Source organism: Zalophus californianus, chromosome 4, assembly GCF_009762305.2.
Source record: "Zalophus californianus isolate mZalCal1 chromosome 4, mZalCal1.pri.v2, whole genome shotgun sequence".
In the NCBI taxonomy this organism is placed as follows: Eukaryota; Metazoa; Chordata; class Mammalia; order Carnivora; family Otariidae; genus Zalophus; species Zalophus californianus.
Genome location: NC_045598.1, coordinates 27,725,999 through 27,748,371, shown reverse-complemented (window position 1 = coordinate 27,748,371; position 22,373 = coordinate 27,725,999). Strand labels below are relative to the sequence as shown.

Here is a 22,373-nt window from a genome sequence, read left to right as displayed (position 1 = left end):
ACACTAGTCATACTTTTGTATTAAAGGTTTAGATTAGCACCTCTTACCAGATTTTAAGAAACACTATTCAAAGGGATACCACCCTTTTATAACCTTTTATAATCTAAACTTTTATAATCTAAAATCTATGAAAGCACAAAAATAAATTAGAAATATTAAACTCACATAATATATAAAGATGGTTAAGCAACCTTAATGTTACATTTGCATAAAATACAAAGCACATTTTGAATTATGTCTGAATGACAGTGGTTACTGAAATCCTGTCTGGGGCAGCATCAAAACTATTCCTATGGTCCTACCTGGGGTACCAAAAAAACTCCCCCCAAAACAAAAACTACTCCTATGTTCTGTTTTTGGTATTGGTTTTTGCAAGATAATGTGAAAATTCCATTTAGCAAGATTAAAGACAGAGTAATACTGTACATTTAGCAGTTTCAAGTACTTTCAGGTTATTTCTAAATCACATAGCAAAAAAGTCTGTTAATGGTTGTGTTTCAGCTGAGAATCAGATGTCATATTAGGCTTCATAATCCTAAATCTCTAATGTGTCTGTTTTGTTTATAATTATAAACACATTTTGAACCCAAACATTATTCTTACCAGAAAATATTTTAGTAGAGACAAATCTGAGAGAAGTGCTGCTGTATAAAGGCATTGCAAAGATTTTATAAACTGCAGAAACTGTACAAGTAAGGAAAGTGATGGAAGATAGGAAAACAATCATCTTCCTCCTACAGATAAGACTAAAGATTTTCAGTCCCCTTTATGATAAAAACATCTTAGCAAATATTGTAAAAATGATCACATCCTTTCCTGGCATTGACAGATGAACCTAATTAATTAGGTATGAAAGGCTCAGCAGCCAAGAAGAATCTGTCAAATGACCGGACAACTGAAACATGGAAACCACGAGAACTTAAAGCTCAAGACGGATGGCCACCCCCTTCTAAAAAAGCAAAACCACCTTGGATTTTTACTTTGGACTGCCACCTCATTTCTGCACACTTTAGTGTAGTGCTCTGAGCACCCTTTTCTATGAAGAAAGCTTCAAGCCGCTGAGCTCCAATATAATTGGATTTGTTCTGTCCAGTTCATGTTTTCCTAATCAGAGCAGTAGGCTGATTGAGGTGTGCCTCAATAACCATGCTGCTTTTCCACACTTGCCTATGTTACATGACAGCCTCTGTGATTTTTCAGAGCATGGCCTCATTGTTATACATACTTCCCCCATTTAACTGTATGCATTTGGGTATAATTATTGATTTTTTGGAATTTTTCTATACCAGTGTAGTTAGTCAGCAAAGACTGACATTAGGGTGATTCTCTTCAATTGTCAAACTTATCAACTGACACATATAGTTAAAAAACCACCATCACCCATCAGCATGTGTTAGTAAGCTACTTCTTGTTAGCGTTGGTAACAAGATCAGAATCTGTCCTGTTAGGTTTAGAGTCTGGGGACATATAGCTGGGAGAAGACCGTGTGGGGAATACATGTTAGTAGGAAGGGATGTTCTGGAAGACATAAATAGGCTTAGTGGAAATTATGAAGGGACAAGTTTTTTTTCTTCTTTTTTCTTTAAAGCTCTGCGCCCAATGTAGGGCTCGAACTCATGACCCGGAGATCAAGAGTTGCACGCTCTAACCACTGAGTAAGCTGGACTTCTTCCAAGTGGTGAGCTACCCCCCCAGGGAAGGAGCACATCCTCAAAGGGATTATCTCATTTAATGTCCCAACAGCCTTACTATTATCTTCTTTTAATGGAGGAAACTGAGGCTTAGAAGCATCAAGGAACTTGTCCAGAGTATCATGCAAACAGGGTTTGAAGCCCGGACTTCACAACTCTTAAGTCGCGATCCTTTCACTGCACACACTGACTCCTGTACCTAAGACGGAGAGCTGTAATGAAGACCATACAATACAAAGATTGGAGCAAAGCTTTTCTTTTTATTGCAATTATTAGTGAAATTTACACTTCAAACGGAAGCTAAGCAACACGAAAACCATTATTATTATTTTTTTTTAAATCGAGGATTAAAAACAAATACAACACAGAACCCTTCCAATATGCAGAATGGCAGAAAAAGGAGGACTGGTTCTGTCACAGGACATTCTAGTGACAGTTTGGCTCAGGAAGAATTATGACAATTTCTTTAACATAAAGTATAAGTGACTGAACTGCTTAAAAAGCATCTTCTCCAAGCTTCTCAATCTCAACCCTAAGTATTTTGTAGTAATTTCTTGGGGAAGGAAACTTAACTGAAAGTAGAAAATTTGCTACCAAACCTTAATTACCGAAAAAAAGCACTTTTGTTTAAAAACTTTATTTGCCTTCTGCTCATCATAATTACATGTAGTCTTCAAGGAATTAAAATGACAACCAAATCCAAAGCCTGGCCCCCAAGTACACAGTGATAGAATTCGGCATTTAGTGTTTCTAATTATACACTGATTACATATATATAATAGTTTGCTCCCACCTCCACTTTCCTCTTAAAATGTGGCAGTCAAGTTTCATATCATTCAAGATCTTATCTGGTCATACAGCATATTACAAACTCAGACTCCACTGTTTTAACTGATGTTACTGTGTAACCAAACATTAATAACAAAGAAAGGTTTATAAACATTTTGAAATTCTGCAGTCTTTATATTACTACAGTAAATTGTTTTTACTTATGAAAAGCCAACAAAAAATATAAGGCCAGACCAGGTGTAAGACCGGATGGGAAAGATGAGGAAGGAGGTCTGAGAGTCCATCATTTTACCTTGCTGAACCTTGGTTTCAGCAGAAATATTTGGCAAGAATAGTTAGTGTGGAAAAGGAGGATGGAGAAAGAGGTTACTCCGATTTTATGTAATAATTCAGTTTTAAAACATACTGATATCAACCCCCAAAAATAGTTCACATCTGCAATACAAATAGGCACACACGGTCAAGATGGTTAAAAAGTAAAATTTAAAAGGCTATTTGTCCATCTGCAGGACATCTGCAGGTGGTCCCACCCTCCCATGTCCTATATTTACATTTTACTTTTCAGAAAAGCCCCTTTAAAAAGAGTGCTATTTCCTCCTCCATTACTTAGGGTTTAAAAAAAGCAGCAATTATCTAAAGTGGGAGCAGTTAGCAATGCTTTAAGGGTGTGCATTTGTGTGTAATATAAATGTTCTCTAGAGTGAGTTGCCAGATTACACTGGAATGGTTATATTACAATTTTAGTCCCCAAAACACGAAAGAAACACATTTTTTTCTATATAAATTTATGTAATACAGTGTTATAAACAAAGAATATTTACACACACACACACACACACACACACACACACACACACACACACCCCCCACTGCTTCCCACAGTCTATGAATGCATCCATATACTAGTCCACAAGAATGATCTTTACTCACAAGATACAGTAATACTTTTATGGGTCCATAACTGAAGAGAGACATTAAAGTGACACATTATGGCAAAAATTGCTTCATTAAAAATATTCCTGATGTATCGATGTTCTTAGCTATCTCACTCAGCAAGGTGGACTTTTTGTTCATTTTCTAAGCCTGAATCTACCCAACTTTTCACTTTCCGTACCTGTAATTCTCATTACCTTATAAAACGAAGACAGATACCGCCCATGTTAGCGATGAGCTGGGAAAAGCCCAACGGCTGCAACAAGGTCAGAGGTCAATATCTATTGATTAAAAGTAAGCGTTAAATGCATCCATACCCTGTGTACCTAAAATGCATCCTTTTTTTCTAAACAAATGAAAAACAAAAAACCAGGCTTGTCTGTTGCAAAAAAGGAATTGCTTACACAACCTGTCGTGATGTACCCTTTGTCACTTCCTAGAAACAGGAACCCCTTCCCTCCAGAAACATGGGTAAGCCTGTCAAAATGTGAAGGTTCTACCAATGATCTGTAAAGGTAACTGGGTCAGACACCAATCATAGGCTGCCTGATATCACCTGCAGATGCTCAGAACTGAATTAAAATGAAGGAGGAAAACCTTTACCGTATTTTAACTTTTACAGATACACGGTGATTGGAAAGCAAGGTTCAACTCTGCAGAGTGATGAATGAGATAATCACACTTTCCTTCTTAAAAACGAAGCCCCTACTCCAAAAAGAGGTACCAAAAATCTGACAACAAAGCGATGACTACCTGGTTGTACACCACCAGCCTCTGATGCCAACATGTAGCAAAAATGCCTGAAGGCAAAGGCGAAGTTAATTTCTGATTATCTGATGTTTTTACCGTATTAATCTAATTCAAAATACAATCGCAGCTGCCATAGCACCACTACAAGAAGTTTGGTTTTTGAAGTGACACTTTTGCCCAGGATTATTATAAAGAAGAATTCAGCCTGGGTATCTGGCAGGGGAGAAACAAACAGGATACGTTTGGAAGTGCACATCATACCAGGATAAGGCCTAAGTTTCTCTTATACCTGTTTGACAAAATGATCCATGGTCATTGAGAAGATACTTTCATAGAAGCAAACCAGAAACGAACCCTTCGTACAACACTCTTCTATGATATTGAACTTCTGAATACCTCTTCCTTTGGCGAACTCAAGCACTGTCACAAACGATATCCACTTCTTACAACTTTGTGAGGTAGGTGAGGGCAGGCATTATCACTACCATTTCACGTGGAACTAGACCTGGAGGGATTGAGGAAATTGCCTAAGGACACAGCAAATTAGTGGCAGAGCCCTGACTGAACTCCTAAGTCTCTGGCTCATGTTTAGAGCCCTTTCTACTCTCAAAGGAAACACATTTTTCAACATTTTCCAGTTGTGGTCTTTGAAAAAGTTCCTGCATTCCAAAACACCTTATACTTTCTCCTTTACAGCTCAGGCTTGACTAGGAATTGGGTTGAGTTAAAAAGTTTTTTATATAGAATTGTGCACACACCAAGAGGCATATGAGAGATATATCTATGTAACTGAAGTCTGAACAAATCGATAAATTAGGAGAAAAGAATAGTCAAGTATTCTTCCAATACAATTTTTATATATTTAAGAAGACGTGTCAGAATAAAACCACAAGCATTTTAAAGTTTTAATCAGTCTGTCTGATTCATTAAGACCAGAAGATACATTAATTTGCCTTAAGAATATGGGGATCTGTTACAGAAGGTTGAAATATTACTTTCAAGAATAATTTATCACTTTAATATATTTCTGATATATATCCTGTTCACTTTATCACTCTCTACTTAGCAAAAAAAATTATGGCTAGAGATAATATCTGTGGCGTTAACACTTTCAATCTTAATTCTCACTGAACAGAGTTTCCTTCCATCTGTAAACTAAAGGTACGTTCTAATGAGTTTCATTATATCTCCCTTTTGCTTTATCCCTCCCTTTGAGAGGGAGAGAGAGAGAGAGAGAGAGAGAGAGAATATGGGTCGGGGTGGGGAAGAGAAGAGCTGCACAATTCATAAATGGCATAAAACATCCATTACATCACAAAACAGAATGATGACACTCAAGCAAATTAAAGAATGGTATGTTCAAAGGAAAAACCGTGGAACCCAAACATGAAAACAGTGCTCAGAGAGTCTCTTAATCAAGCTATAACTTGTGGTGTGTGATCCTCCTTCCCCAAGTATTTTAAAGACGCTATTATTTACTCATAGTGGAATTCCGTATAAATGACCTTTAAGGAGAAAGGGGTTGCACCCTGGGCTAAGAAATGAGAAAGCTCCTGGAAAACATTTTAAGACGCTTCTTTTAGGGACATACTATTAGAAAATTTCTCATAGTGCTTATTATTCCTGATATTTGAGTTAGAAAAAGAGCACATACACATTTGCAGGGTTGTCATCAATAATATGAGATCACTCCCTTTCTTTGAAACAAGGAGATATTTGCAAGTTAATTACCATTGGAGATCCAAGTCTGTTGCTACCAAAACCAAAGCTTCCTCTTGTTAAGCAACCGGGGCCCAGATTGTATCCATTAACCTGGCTGAACTATGTCAGGCAAGATTTTCCCTTCATTACAACGTTATCTGTGTTTTCCCCAAATCTTTCACCAAAAACATTTCTTTATAGGAAAGGCTACCTTGTCTGGAAAGGTCCTGCTTGGCGTTTTCTATATAAAGGGAAAAGCCATGTCGGTAGCAATGCCATGGCTCTATTTAAGGATAATACTTTATTTAATTTCTTTGTTATAATTCAGAAGCAACTTCCAAGACTTCTCTAACTTATTGAGAAGAGATGCAGCTTTAGGTCTGGGACAACAGAAGAAAATAAATTTAGGTTACAGAGAACTCTTCTCAGGTCTCTTCTGTAGGTTCATAGAGCAAGTCCCTCTTTTACAACGTGGTTGTAAGAACTAGGCAAATATGACCCACCTGTAAGGTATCTAAGGATCCCAGCAAAGAAACCTTTCCCACATCCCCTTACTATACACACCTCACAGTCCCACCAGTCCATTTCTTTACAAAACCTGTTTCCACAGGTTCTTAGAATAAAGATAGTCACATCTGCAAAACTTAGAATTTTTCCTCGTTTGGTTCTAAAAATATTAATATAGGGTCAAATTAAGGAATTTTGTTTGTCCTTCCAATTAAAGCATGGAGTAAATAAGGATGGAAAGTTTCAGGCATTAAATACCAGAGTAATCTTCTCTAGTCTCTGGCCACAGCCTGTTAAACTTCAAACATAAAAATTATAGATGTGAACACAGTTAATTTTTGGAAATAATAAAACCAAAACCAGCCAAGTTCTAATACCAACACACCCATCTGTTTTCCATTCGTATAGGACTGTTCATGACAGTTCTTTTTTGGGATGAACTATTACTTACTGCACAAGTATTTCTTTCTTAGGAGGTGGACTATAAACAGGAACATGTCACCAAGTACTTCACCGTGGTAATTCAGTACTGATGCCAGGTACCTTGATTTATGGAGCCAACAGTTAAAAGAGAAAAATAAGCTGTGTGTGTCAGGTTCCTATGAATTTTCAGAAGGAAAAAAAAGAAATAAAGGACTATTTCTACACCAGGTTGCCTTAAAAATGTTGGTCTACAAGAATTACATGCCTGTCAACCTAGGACAATGTTGAAACATAATGAATAAAACTATTAATGTTATAAGCACAATAAATATCCTCAAGAGGTGCCATATACTTACAACAAAAATATATCTTGACTGCTTGAAACATATTTAGTAGCAACAAATTCCTATAACCAGAGTACCAGTCTTCAATTAATGCTTAATGTGGGGATGAAGGAAGTAGCTGAGAATAGTACATAATTAAAAAAAAAAACCCTGTAACTGGTAAAAATGCAGAAAGAAATATGACTAATGTCTATAGGAAATCATATGCTGATTCACTTTAAATTATAAAATTTTACATAATGTAACATTTTCCTAATTATAACTACTTGAAACTTCCTCATTTACCCCCTCAGTGGAAAGAACAGGGTACAGCAAAATGTCATACACTGAGCCCCAATAATTTAGAATTTAAAACTCAGAGGATGGGATAAAATTTATCTTTTAAATTCTTACAGAAAAGTGGTTTCCCAGCAAATTCACAATGTAAAAATACTATGGAAATATTTTACTTGCTTAAGAGAATTCACTCTTTTCATGTGCCTTTGTAAAAAGTGTGCACTGCAATACAAATAATCTTATCTATTCACTAGGAAACTGGAGTGACCATAATTGTTTGAAATTAATATTCTATAATCAATACTTTTCACTGACTTCTGATTAATTTGCATTCACAAATTATTACTTAATTAGATTTTTAATTAACTGAAATACTGTATTATTCAGTCTATCTGCTTTTCTTCCTAGCCACTTACACTCTCTTTCTTCACTGATGCTCAGGGTTGAATCAACTTTGAAAGTATGCTAGGGAAATGATCGGGGCAGCAAATCTTTCATTTAATATAACTATGGGCGTGGGGAGGAAATCTCATTTCAAATTCAATTATCAATGACTTCTGGATCATTTGTTATTTATTTCCCAGGCCTATAAAAATATCGTAATCCTAATGCTGGATGATGTGACCATTTAAATAGTTTCAATGTAGTTCAAATTAAAAAAAAAAAAAGAAATGTAACAATCATTTATTTGACAAGTTGCCCCAAAACTGCAGATCAGGTAAAATAAATCCAATCTGTTAGTGTTAGTTTGCTACTTAAGGGAAAGAAATCTAACTTATATAAAAGCCCCATTTCCCCTCCACATTTAGAAATCTGTCTAAAGACTGACTTTAATGCCCACTATATAAACAACATTAAATATTCTAAGTTAAAAAATAGTGTTAACGGTTTATTGGTAAAAATCCAAACTCTAGACTTTATGGAATTAGTAGTTTGGTTGGTATATTAACATTCCATCTTAATCTTTGCTAATATTACAAAGAAAGAGGAAAAGCTAGAAATATCTATAAAAATAAAATACCTTAAAACCAACATCTAAGCAAAATATAAAAGTTGCACACAAATTGCCAATAAATATAAACATCACAATAGAAAATTAATATTAAAAAAATAAACTCATAATTGCTATTAAGACATTATAAAAAATGAAAAAGTTTAATGTGCACGTATATTTGCAGACACAGTACACTCCAAACAATCGATATAATTTTACTATCATTTATTACATAATGCAGCATACAAGGTTACTGAGGTGTGGTGTTTTTTGTTTTTAGTCTATTCTTTTCTGGAGAAATGCTCACCAAATTCACAAGAACTGGTTAGGTGATCATTTACTGCTGTTTACTAGTACTAGTAAACAGTCCAGGGGAAAACTGCTTTCTGGTAGATTGCTACATTTCTAATAAGTATGAATGGTTCTGCTATTACCCTTCATATTGCTTATTTCCTCCAAAGCCCAATTTTGCATGTTGCATTTCTAATTAACTGACCATACCCTTTTTAGATGCACTGTCATCATTTTTCATAGTTTCCCCCATGGTAGAAAAAAAGAATCACTTAATCTTTCCCTAAAGATAGAGATAAAATCACTTTACTTGTTCTCTTAAACTAATTTCCATGATGACTTGGCTCTCCTTTTATATATAAGCAGTCTTCTTTAATAAATATTAATTAGAAAAGGATGCCAATAGATATTTACAGAAGGGTCAATCTATGCTTAAAAAAGAAAAAGAAAAAAGAAAGGTAGTCTATGACATACAATTTCCTGGCAAGTTACCTTCCCCTTTGGGCACTTGCTACCATACCTATACTCTTGTTAAAAAGTTTAGCAGATTTGCTGTTTTATGTGCCTTACAGATTACCTTCAACACAGCTGAGAACTGAAAGGGTTAATTGTTTAAAATTTACTTTTTGAACTTACAAAATACATTTGGTGAGCATTTACCTAGATGCTTTACTGAATAAAACCTTTACTTGGTTCCCTTGGACCAGATTCAGGACAACAAATAACATTATTATGAAACTGTCACACTCTTGGAGTTCTAAAATAATTTATCTTTTAAATTTTTAGTCTCGTGCTATTTGAAAAATAAAAATCTACAGCACCATCTTCTGAAAAGGCACTTTCTAAGAACCGCCTTGCTTTAAAAAATGATTTAAAAATTTAATTTAGCTCTACCCTGAAGAATATCTTTGCTTTACTGAGACCCTAACATAGATACATTAGGTTTTGGTTGTTTCAGACGTTGATTTCAAAAAGGAAGGGAGACCAATGGCTGGACAGATCAATTAACAGGATCTTAATTTTGTCACACTCTCTGTTAGCTGATACTTCAACAGGGTTTCTTATTGGTAAATCTCAACCTTCCATATTAAATTTATTATCTATTTTTAATTCAAATTAAAATCTTTAAGTTTCCATACTTTAAGAACATTAGATTCTTGAGGTTTAATGAACACTGTAAAAATCTAGAGTACTATCTTTGCTGGGTAAAGAAAAATAAAATTCAGCTAGCAGTAGATAGTATTAGCACAAGCCTTGACCATTTTACATTAGTTAAAAAAAATTATTTTGACCGACATGGAAAATTATAAACTAAAACGTACCATTTTTAAAGTAGGAAAAATTCAAAAAATATTTTTTCCCTTTGAGATATCTATAAAAAGAGAGAGGGAGTGAGAGGGGGACAGAGAGATTCAATTTTTTCCTCCTGAGGGTCAGCTTAGGTTTCACAATCATGGTATCATTTCTAACACTGTCACTGATCAAGAATGTTCTTAGTACAAGCAGAAATTTTTTTTAAAAAGATTTTTTGGAGAAAACTTTCACATTTCTGTACTGATTTTATACATCTATTCTTGGCTTATTTGACTCCTACAGAATCATGAAAGTGCTTTATATGATCAAATGGGAGGGATATAGGAAAATAAAGACAGACTCTAGAGTCAGGGTTATACTGCCACTCAGGGAGGCCTCACTTGATAAATATAAAGTCTCCCAACTATTATTATTGAAGCTTTAAGACATCCATGAATTCTCAAGAAGAATGAAAAGGGTTAAAACTTTGTATGGATAAAAAAAGCAAAATAAAGATGCCAAGCCAATGATGTCTTTTTGCAGCTTGACTGATAACTCACAAAAGATAATTTAAGTAGCAAGTTACTAATAGGAGCAACCTGTCTTTAAAAAATACTCAGTAGGAGAACATCTAAGAGATGATTTAACCAAATATTTAACTTAGGTTTAATGATACCAAATAAAAATTATACAGAGTTATCAGTTAAGCTTTTTGGCAAAATATTTCTATCAAGTTTGAAATAGCAAGACTACAGAATATTCTAGCTGAATCCAAGTGGCTAGCTTGATGGAATTCATAAAAATCACCACCCTTCGCAAATTCATGTTAGCCTCTGAAAACACCAAATTCCGTTAACAACGGTCTTTAATTCCTGGCCTATAATCCATCTAATTACTTCAGATCTATTACTGGCACTCTGAGTGTTGACCTTTTCCTTAAACACTGAGATCCTCTGCCAGCCATTTCTACTGAATGGCAACTCAGATTTTATTTAAGTCTGTCATGACTAAGCCTATCATGCTGTCCGTCATACTAAAATCCGTTACAAAATATACAAGTAAACATTAGGCAGTGGTGGGTCATCAGAGAACCTAGTTTGGAAAACTAGTATGAGTCTTTAGAAGGCTAGGAGTCCCTATGCTAGAAGGTAGAGATGAATTTTTATCAAGTGCCTTCCACAACACCCGGTACATTCCTACTAGAATCCCTTCTAGACTCTTCTAAGAAGAGAAATAAATTAATAGATTACGAACAGGTATATTTCCAGAGAAGAACTTTTTTTTTTCTGAGTAACTTGTTAAAAGGTAAAATATTAAAAAATAAAGGGCATTTGTACTTCTGTGAAAATATGCCAAAAACCAGTACTGAGGAGATTGAGGTACCCTTTTGCGAAACCACTAAAGTAAAAATCCACATGTCTAAAACAGTATCCTAATATTAAATTGAAACTAAAATGGCAGCACCCTTTGTTACCTTGTTATTTCATGTTCTTAATCTTATTTAGGAAAAAAAAAGGGGGGGTGTCTAACACTAGCCTCCAATCCTGCTCATCTCCTTAACCTTTAGTGCAGTAACTATCAGACTCTTCATAATTAAATAAATATAGCAGCTACAGTATTATGAATGTATGGTCCTCAATGCCAATAACTTGATACTGTAATAACATATATCAGCACTTTACCCAGACACATTTGCCATACAGAATATACATTAAACTCCCAACTCTTCTTCACATGAAAATCAATTATACCAGTGGCTGGGACTGATATTTTAAAGTCACTCTTATGCATCATAGAAAACAGCAGACCAAAATTTAGCATTCATTATATAGTTTAGTGAGCAAAGGCAGGAACAGAAAGGTCATTGTTGAGTTTCATGACCTTTAAATTCAAAACAATCTTAAAAAAAATTTTTTTAATAAAAAAAGATCAGGAATTCTACACCAGAAGTGAATAATTAAAACAAATTTCAAAAAGTATTTGCCACCTGGTCTTTTAAATTCTAAGCACAAGGCTTCTTTTAATTAAGTTTGATATACCAATTTGTTAGTAAGCAAAATATACTATACATATCCTTTCAAGTTAACCAACCTTAAACTAGCAATGTGAAACTGTAAGAAAGAAACCCTAAAAAAGAACTCACTTTTAAAGGTAAAGCTTTATATTTAAAAAATTGTTTTTCCTCAGTAAAGTCCTAAATAGATTTAAATTATGGGCTTCATTCTAGCACATGGAAACTAAATAACTGAAAATTAGGTGAAGCAGTAGAGAAAAGGTATCTACAGTTCTTTCCTGGGCCCTACAGTTTCCCACATTAAGTCTGTGTAACTTCTACTGGTAAAGGAAGGTGTTTTACTCATACTGAGAAAGCATACAGCAATCAAGGTTTTAGCATCTAGGGTATACTATTTTCTTCTATTCATGTTCCTGACTATATTCAGTGAAATTTCAATGTTAAAAAAAAAATACATGCTTTATAGGAAATTTTTGGAGGAGAGGGGGAGGGTTGGGAGAAAAAATATATATACTATACAAATATTACTTCATGTAAAGAGCTTTGAAACAGTGTTGTAAATTGCATTTCAGACACTTCAATAATAAACATACAAAATACAGTACTTTCTTAGTTTTCTGGCAGAGGAACGAAAGATTTCATACCTGTTGGAGGACATGGGCTCAGATTTTAGGCTCAAAATACAGTAAATTGGCAATAAGAGTGGATTACAGGTAAGAGAGAAACTAAAGAGCTAATCCATTTGTTATCATGTGCAGATGGAATTCTGAAAGGATTAACAATGCCCACTGGAAACAATCCGTAGTATCTACACTCTGAACCAGTGCAAAAAAGAAAAAAAAGAAAATTAAAATGCAATTTTCATGAGTCACAAAGTGCAACGCTCCCCTGAATCCAATGTTACTGATGAACTCAATTTTGACAGCTCTATAATACTTTTTAATATCGTAAAGTGAAATCAATAAAACAGAAGTTTTGTAAAACTTTTTCCACATTTCAGTGATTTAACTTAAAATGATCAAAGTCCTAATTCCTTTGCCACCATAACCCTAATTTTAAAAGGAAAGTTACACTGCTGATAAACTGGCAAAAAATGTTTTAAAAATATCATTTTATATTTTCCTGATTCATTTGAGTAAATGAAAATGGGCACCTAACCCAGTATGATTGTTCAATAAACGTGATCTATTTTCAAAGAAGTAAATGTCTTCCAAATCTTAAGCTATTCACGGGCTTTTCTTTTCTTTCTTTTCTTTTTTTTTTTTTAAGTAGGCTCCACGTCCAATGTGGGGCTTGAACTCACAACCCCGAGATCTAGTCGCGAGCTCTAGCCACTGAGCCAGCCAGGCGCCCCTACTCACTGTCATTTCTTAAATCAAAGCTCAACTCTATCTTTAATATTCAAGGTCAGACTCACTTAGGAAATTTAACTTCCTTCATTTTCATTATGATTTTTAAAAGACAGGCTTTAAACTTGAAAAATTATAAAACTTTCCTTCTGAAATTAAGGCTGTATTACTTTGCCCTTTTAAAATTATGGAGGTGCCTGTTTCTCCCACTGTCCGTGGTAAAGATATCAAACAGACACAGCTTTCCTTTAAAACTACTTATTGCACTAAAAGACAGCAAAAAAAAAAAGTTGTCAGTTCTTAAAATAAACATGATTACATTTCTATAAAAGATGTTGCCAATACAGTTCTCTATTAAAGCACTATTCTAATAAATAGAAAAGAAAAGAAGCTATACTTCAAAACACACACATATATGTTTATATATACACATATATATAAAAATATATATATATGAAAATCACATTAAGGTATGAGAGGCAGCAAGTAAACTAGCAAAAAAAAAAAAATAATAAAAAAACCCTCAACAACCCCTTCTCTCTCTCTCCACCCAATTTCAGAGGCCTCAACCCTAAAGAATTCCAATTGTTTAGAATATTTGCCCTTTATAAAAGCTACAAGGGATTTTAATGTATAACGCATAGAAACAGAAGGCTAAATTTAGAATACATATCACTTATAGAGAGGAATTTCTGAGTTACAACTTTTGACAAGGTTTTATATTCATAGCAGCTTTAACAAACTAAAGAAAAATAATAGTTTAAGGCTGCTACTGCTTATGTACACATTGTACAAATGGCAAATGTAAATTCAGAGCAGGAGGGGGCAGACACACACTCTCACAGAAACATTATATATATATATATAATTACATATATATATATATATTAATTTTGTTTCTTAAGAAAGCAGTATCAAGAGTTGAGGACTTGGAATTGTGTATGAGACAAGAGACCGGAGTAGGGTGTGCAAAATAAAAGTAAAAATCTAGTTTGCCATGCTTCATATCCAAATGAACCAGATACATGAACATCTGAATGTCACTGGTAGCATTAGGAAAAAAAAATGTAGGAGATGAAGGAAAGGGAGGTAGAGAGAAAAATCAAAGTGGTGTTGGTAAGATAATAAAAGGGAAAGAAAGTTCCCCAAAGGAATGACCTATAAAATACACGCACAAACACATATATATCTATTATCAATGTAGATCCAGATATATATGCATATGAAGTATACATGTATATATTTAAAATATACACAGATACCTTTTACAAGAATACACGAATGCACATTAATTTTTTTGCACACATAATTGTGAACAATCACTTTGATTATTCATATAGGTGTGTGTTTTTTTTAAACTGTCATTTACTTTTTCTTTACTTTTTTTTGCAAAGATAGTTGTGCTGCCAAGCAACTTGAGGTAAAGGCATTAAAAGGGTTAGACTACAAGAAAGTGAAAACAAAACAATGGCGATACTTCCTAAGGAGACCGCACAAAAAAGCAGTTGGCTGGTTTCATATTGCATAATGGTGCTGTGTTCCTTGATGAAGTAAACAATCTTCCTTGTATCAACATAAAAATCAGACCCTGGTCCCCACACAGTGTTGGTTGCTGTATGGCTGGAGGCATCCCCACTCAACTGACTCCACTGGAAACATATGCTGTATGTCGATGCATCTTTCAGTTCTTCCTCTCAGAGAATATTCTTGGACTTTTTAAGCAAAGTACATTGTGCGTAAGGTATCTTGGTGAATCTGTACAGCCTTGGCAAGAGCTTGTGGATCTCGTCCGTTGCTCTGTCCTGAAACGTGACTTCCTTCAGCACTGTAAGAGAAGCGGCAATGAACACAAAAACAAACCCTATTCTGATGTAGTAATTTTGAAAAATATTACTGGTAGAAAATTTCAAAAATATTAAAAAAAATAGAAGCTGGTATAATGAATTGCTACATTTCTATCACCCAGCTTCAATAATTATTAACTCGAAGCCAATTTTGTTTTACTTCTCTCGCCTCCCCAGGATTGTTTAGAAGTAAATCCCAGGCATACTATCATTTTGTCTATCAGCAACAATCTCTCCCTTGAATTAATTTGGCAAAGCAACTAAATCACTATACCATTCTAGTACTAATAAGCCTAAAGTGTACATTTTAATGGGAACCCTTATTTTGGGCAGTCAGTTCACCTATGGCTGCTTTTCACATGGATCACTGACTCCTCTAACAGTCTGTGGAACTTTAATTCTAAATGGCAGTACTTTATGGTGAACAGGAAGGAAACATACATGTAAACACTTAAAGATTTCTCAAGAAAGTCCTAACATGACGACCATACTTGCATTTGAGTGAAAATCTCTATTTGTTGTGTTTTTATATTACCTGTCATGTTCTTTGTCCACGAGATGATATCTGGCTCTGAATGCCACTAGGTGAGCATAATACGCTGGTGCAGGTATAGAAACAGATCGTGTACAGCGCACATAAGTGTGGCAGAGCTGGTAAGTTAGCAGCTGAAGTTCATCTGCAGTAAAGCAGTTATCATCCCATAAAACATGATAGTGTGAAGGACGGCTGGTACCCTGCAGAGAAGGCAATGGCATATTCTGTTGATTTTTTTTTTTAAGATTTTATTTATTTATTTGACAGAGAGAGACATAGCGAGAGAGGGAACATAAGCAGGGGGAGTGGGAGAGGGAGAAGCAGGCTTCCCGTGGAGCAGGGAGCCCGATGCGGGGCTCGATCCCAGGACCCTGGGACCATGACCCGAGCCGAAGGCAGAAGCCTAACCGGCTGAGCGACCCAGGCGCCCCGATTTCTAAACTTTTAAATAAATACTCAGCACAAAGTTATATAAAAAAATAGCTTTTGTACATTAGTAAAATAAAACATATTCTAATTTAATAATTCATTAAAAATATTTAATTGATTCTGGGTATATATCCAAAAGAAATAAAAGCAGGTACTCAAAACAAATACCTGCATACCCTTGTTCAAAGCAGTATTATTCACAATAGTCCACAGGTGGAAACAACCCAAGTATACGACAGGTGAATGGATAAATAAAATGTAGTACACACACACACACACACACACACACACACACACACACACACACACGAAGAAAATTCTGACACATGGATGAACCTTGACGACATTATGCTACATGAAATAAACCAGTCATAAAAGGACAACTGTTGTATGATTCACTTATATGAGGTAATGAGTAGTCAATTTCAGAGAGACAGAAAGTACAATGGTGGTTGCCAGTGGCCAGGGGAAGGGAGAATGGGGAGTTAGTATTTGATGGGTACAGTGTCAGGGAAGATGAAAAAGTTCTGGAGACAGACTGTGGTATGGCTGCACACAACGTGGATGTACTTAATGCGATAGGACTGTACACTTAGAAATGGTTAAAATGGTAAGTTGTATGTTATGTAATTTTACTGTGATAAAGACCCCAGAACATTTAGTTGAGTTCCTCTGTATTAGTTACTATGTTAGTTAGGTACTGCAGATTCAAAGAAAAACAAAGTCGACAAAGTCAAAGGTTTCCTTTCTTTTGGAAAACATAATTTAGTAGAGGAGATACAGCATCTATAATTATAAAGACAACTAATAAAAGCTATAGTACTACTGGCACTTAGTCCTGTATGAGAATACCAAAGGAAGTAACTGTTCTTCACCAAGGGGAGAGGGAGAGAGATCTGGCCTTGTTTGGGTGGTTAGGGTGAGGGCACACCAGAGAGAATAAACAGCCTTACCAAAAGCACAGGGGGCATAACATTTCATGGTATACTTGGGGAATACCTAACGGACCAGTATGAGCAGAGTATGGTGCATGAGGGAAAAAAGCGAAGTTTTAAAGTCTGGGATCAGACTGAACGACATGCTTAGGAATTTGGACTTTCACCTATAAGCAGCAGGGAAAGTACTGCACAGTTTATGTTTTTTAACAGGAGAGACTTTAGGTATGATGACATTGGAGTTTTATAAATATAATAGTAATAACATGGAGGCTGGATTAGAAACAGGAAGAGACTGAAAGCAAGGGGAGCACCCAGGAGCCTGCTGCATTAGTTCGAGCATGAGATGATGAAGGTCTGAAGTAAGGAAACGGCAATGGCAAAGGAGAAAAGCAGAAATGTGAGCTAATACTTTTTTTTAATGTTTTATTTATTTATTCATGAAAGTGAGAGAGAGAGGGGGGGAGGGCAGAGGCAGAGGGAGAAGCAGGCTCCCCACCTAGCAGGGAGCCCAATGCGGGACTTGATCCCAGGACCCTGGGATCATGACCTGAGCCGAAGGCAGACGCCTAACCATCTGAGCCACCCAGGCTCCCAAGATGAGCTAATACTTTAACAAATATTTGAGCACCATTTGTCAGACACTGTGCAAGATTGTGGGGATAAAATTCAAATTATTACCAAATCTTATCTTCCTCAAATTATACACTCCTAATGCATTTATATTGTACATTCACACATTTCAATATTTACTGAACACTCATTGTATGCCATGTCCCATATCGGGTGCCAGGCACACAGTAATGAATGAGAAGGAGATATGGATGTGAGCTCTGAATGATAAAGGAGGGCTTGTGAGATGGGGAAAGAGCATTCCAGGTACAGGGAAAGAGCATTCCAGGTACAGGGAAGAGACAGGGCAAAAACCCTACCTAAATGTGATTCATTCGGTTCTCTATCACTGTTCTTGTCCCAGTCACAATCATCTTTTGCCTGGACTATGTTAATAGACTCCTAGTTGAGGTCCCCAACACCACTTTTACTCCCCAGTAGAATCTGTACTTCAGTAAGAGTGAATTAACACACACACACACACACACCTAATAACATTAATGTCCAGCTTAAAGCCTTTTAATGACTTCCCAATGCACTCTGACTAAAACCCAGGTTCTTATCTCTGCCCCAAAGGCCCATACATCCAGCCCAGGCTGGTCTCTCTAACCTACCTTAATGCTGTGGTCACAGCCTTATTTGATCCCCTCAATGGATAACGTTTTTTTTCCACCAAAGAACCTGTATGTGCCTCTGGCAGGAATTTTCTTCCCCCTTCTTGGCTTGGTTAATAACTCCAATTTACTCCTCTTGATCTTATCTTAAATATCATTTCTCAAAGAAGCTTTTTGTGATCTCCCAATCTAAATCAGGTCCCCACTAAAATCTCTCTTCCTGTCTTTACTTTTCCTTTATTGTTTTTATCCCAATTTATACATATATATTTGAGATTACTTACTTAGTATTATGTCTCCCCCAATATATTCTAGGAGGAAGGGATTGTATTTACTTGTTCACTCTGTATACATAGTATCAACACCTATCTTCTAGGAGGTAGCCACAATAAATATCTGTTGATTGAATGGGTGAGTAGTCTCTGCCTTTTAGGACTTTATAGACTAGGGGAAGAGGGAGAGAAACAAAAGCATGGTTACAATGTTGTCTAATGAATGCAACAAAGAGGTATGCATAGGGTGCTCAGGCAGTGCAGAGGACCGGCATTTGTCTCGGGGAAGGATTTAAGAAAGGCGCCGGGAGGAGGTGATGCCCAAGATCGGTCTTAAAGGATGAACAGTAAGTTAGGGAAGGAATAATTAAGGTAAGGGAGCAACATCGGCAGGAGACAGTGAGATCTAAAAACAGTTTAGAGTGGCTGCAGTCGGCATTGTGTTTATGTGTGTTTGTGTATGTGAAAGGGAGGAGATAATAGAGGAAGAGAAAAAGAGAGGGAAGGAGGAGCAGGAGGGAAGAGTGGGAGAAAAAAGCAAGACAGACTGATGGTGTAGCAGAAGTAAAGGGGGTAGGATGCGGACATCAGGAATTGAGTCTACAGGTTGTCCTGAGAAAATGAGACTTCACCTTAATGGCTATGTAGCACGAAGGAGGTGAATGACAGGGTCTTACCTATGTTTTAATCAATCCGAGGGAGAATAGATTAGATGAGGGCATTTAGGATCATTTTACAATTGTACAGGAGAGTAATAATGAAAGCTGGAACTAAAGTGCAGATGAGAAGGGTCTGAGACTGAGAAGGTTAATTCTATAGGGCTGAGGGGTTGCTCAGATAGGGGTGGCAGGTGAGAGGGTGCAGTCAAAAGGCAACCTCAAGGTCTGGAAATCAGGAGAAAAGTTGTGTCTGTAAGAAGAGATTTCAAAGTCATACCGATTATTGAAACTTAAAAATTTAAACCAAACCAAGAACAAATGGAAAGGCAAGATGAAAGGAGAAAAATGTGTGTGGAAGTCAAATGGCAGATGGTGTCCATGAGGGAGCGACAACAGTCTCAGGTGTTCAGAGCTCAAGGAGCAACAGTGGCAGGCTGCTGTAAATTGAAGAGGAAATTACCAAGGGTAGTCTTCTCTGTTCTTAATGTAAACATTTTACAGAAAGTATAAATATACAGAGAAAAGCCCATGGACCCTAAGTGTACAGAATGAGGACTGTTCACAAGTAAAAATACCTACGAAACCAGTACCAAAATCAAGAAATTAAACATTAACTGCAACCGTGAAGCCTCTTTCCTGGTCACCACACCCTACCTACGCTGCTCTTGGTAACTGGACTTTTCACAATATAGATAACATTAAAGATTATGTCTGCTTTTGAACTTTATAATAAATAGCATCATAGGTATGTGCCCTTTGGGTCCGACCTCCTTGGTTTGACACTGTGTTTATGAAATACATCCACATTGTTGCATCATTCTCTTTGTTGTAGAATATTCTGTTACATAAATATACACTATTTATCCAATCTATTGATGATGGGCATTTGAATCATTTGTAGTTTTTGGCTATGACCAGTGCTACCATAAAATTAATGTACTCTCTTTTGGTGAACACAGATACGCATTTCTGTTGGCTATCCTGGAGTAGACAAGATCCTGGGTCACAGAGCATGCATATATTTAACTTTAGTAGATGACGACAGTTTTCAAAAATGGTCATGTTAATTTACACTCCCACTGGCAAAATGTGAAGTTTCAATTGTTCTATATCCTTATATTATTTGTCTCTTTAAATTTCAGGTGAGTGTCTTTAGGCTATTGTTTTAAGAACAGTTTAGTTAAAAATTAAAGAAAGATATGGGAGAAAAACTTGAAGGCAAATGGCAGGATCAAGGAACTGTATTTTAGGACGGGTCCATTTTAAGCTAAGGGAATGGAATCAGGAGCTTCCAACAGACTGAAGATACAAGAAAGAGGATGACTGGCGAACTAAGACCAACTCAAGGCAGGCCAGAGCAGATGTGAGCAACAGTACATATTGAACCTTTTTTCAGGAAAGTAGGCATGACTGACAGTGTAATTTCTTACTGAGGAAGGGGTCATGTGCTGAGTGTTGGGGCAAAGGACCAAGGTTAGGGACCCATGGAAAATGACCAAGGTTAGGGACTCCTCAAAAGAGGAGTCAAAGGATTGTTAAACAATAGTGAAGGATATCTTTGAAGTTTTGGTGATTTGTGTTAGGAAGTTATAATTTAGGACACTGCCTGCTCTGATTCCTGAACGGGGAGCATTTCTCTCTTCAGGAGAACTCTCTTTGGAGGCTCAGAGGGGTCACATGCTCCACCCAGTTGACACGTTTCTAACAGTATGTCAAGTGAGTTTTTTTTCCCCCTGCTGCCCTGGAATTTCAACTAAGGCCCAAAGCAGAGATTAAAGACGCTAGGCATCCCACAGTCTAAAGAGCTACTAATCTTTGGAGCCAGCCACCTCCCCTCAAGGGCTCACTGAGAGGAGCTAGTTCAGGACAGGCTTTATCATTACTACCCTGGCTCTGGCCTCTTCTAACCTAACCCCCATCCTCCCAGTAGGAGAAGAGAGTGATTATGGGTTTTTTGAAAACATGGAATGAAAGGTATGCTCTCTCCCATGAAGACACATAAGGGGGACTCGAAGAGACTCTATTATAAAATAAGAGCCTGGGGTGCCTGGGTGGCTCAGTTGGTTGAGTGCTTGAGTGTCCAAATGGTTCTGGCTCAGGACGTGATCTCAGGGTCCTGAGACCGAGCCCCACTATGGGGTCAGTGCTTGGTATGGAGTCTGCTTGAGATTCTCTCCCTCACTTTCTCCCTCCCCCTTTGCTCCTCCATCCACTCATGCATGCTCTCTCTCAAATAAATAGATTTTATTTATATATATTTAAATAAAATATTTATTTGAGAGAGAGAGAGTGTGCATGCACGCAGGCATGAGCTGGGGAAGGGGCAGAAGGAGAAGGACAAGCAGACTCTCCACTGAATGGGGAGCCCCACTCAGGGCTCCATCCCAGGACCCTGAGATCATGACCTGAGCTGAAGTCAGATGCTTAACCAACTGAGGCACCACATAATAAAATCAGATAAGAGCCTGCTGGGAAGGGAGGCTATTATCTCATGCCCCAGTTGAACACCTTCTGACCTCAGAGTCCACAGGCCCCCTCTGCCAACTCCACAGGGCTGGAACGGTGAGAATTCCTGGAAAGAGTTTTGGGAGCCTAAAGGAATGAAAGTGAGCAGAAGAGCAGGAGCTGTGGAGCCCATGCAGTGGGATATGTAACCTAACGGAACAGTCTGTACCATTGATGGGGCCCAAGAAAGACACTGCTGCCCTTTGAGGGTCCTCAACCCTGAGGCTATAGCATCAGAAGAATCAGAACAGACTACAGAAAGGCTCCTGTCAGCTCCTAACCACCAGCAGGCTGGCAGTCAGGAATACCAGATGAGTGAGAGTCCTAGAAGGAGGAGGGGAAAGAGGTATCTCAGAGTCAGGCCATGGTCCTTTCCTCTTCTCAAAGTTACCAGGACTAAAGCTCTGGCCTGTCCTGGGCAGATGAAGGGTGGAAGGGAGTAGCAAGCTTTGACTTCATTTATAAATTTAAGTTTTAAAAATGAGTGGGAGGGGCACCTGGGTGGCTCAGTTGGTTAAAAGTCTGTCTTCGGCTCAGGTCATGATCCCAGGGTCCTGGGATCGAGCCCCACGCTGGGCTCCTTGCTCAGTGGGGAGTCTGCTTTTCCCTCTGC

General features: G+C 37.0%; 1 protein-coding gene across 3 annotated transcripts in view; it reads right to left on the bottom strand.

The window, feature by feature from the left end:
• Positions 1-8,547: 8,547 nt before the first annotated feature.
• Positions 8,548-22,373, bottom strand: part of LOC113929225 (protein argonaute-3) — a 127,445-nt gene continuing 113,619 nt past the window's right edge. For all 3 annotated transcript variants that reach the window (XM_027605945.2, XM_027605955.2, XM_027605965.2), the window contains 2 exons: positions 15,735-15,934; positions 8,548-15,180 (listed from right to left, as the gene is read on the bottom strand). In XM_027605945.2, the coding sequence (XP_027461746.1) occupies positions 15,072-15,180; positions 15,735-15,934 (309 nt within the window). In that variant the 3' untranslated portion in view covers positions 8,548-15,071. The remainder of the gene's footprint in view (positions 15,181-15,734; positions 15,935-22,373) is intronic.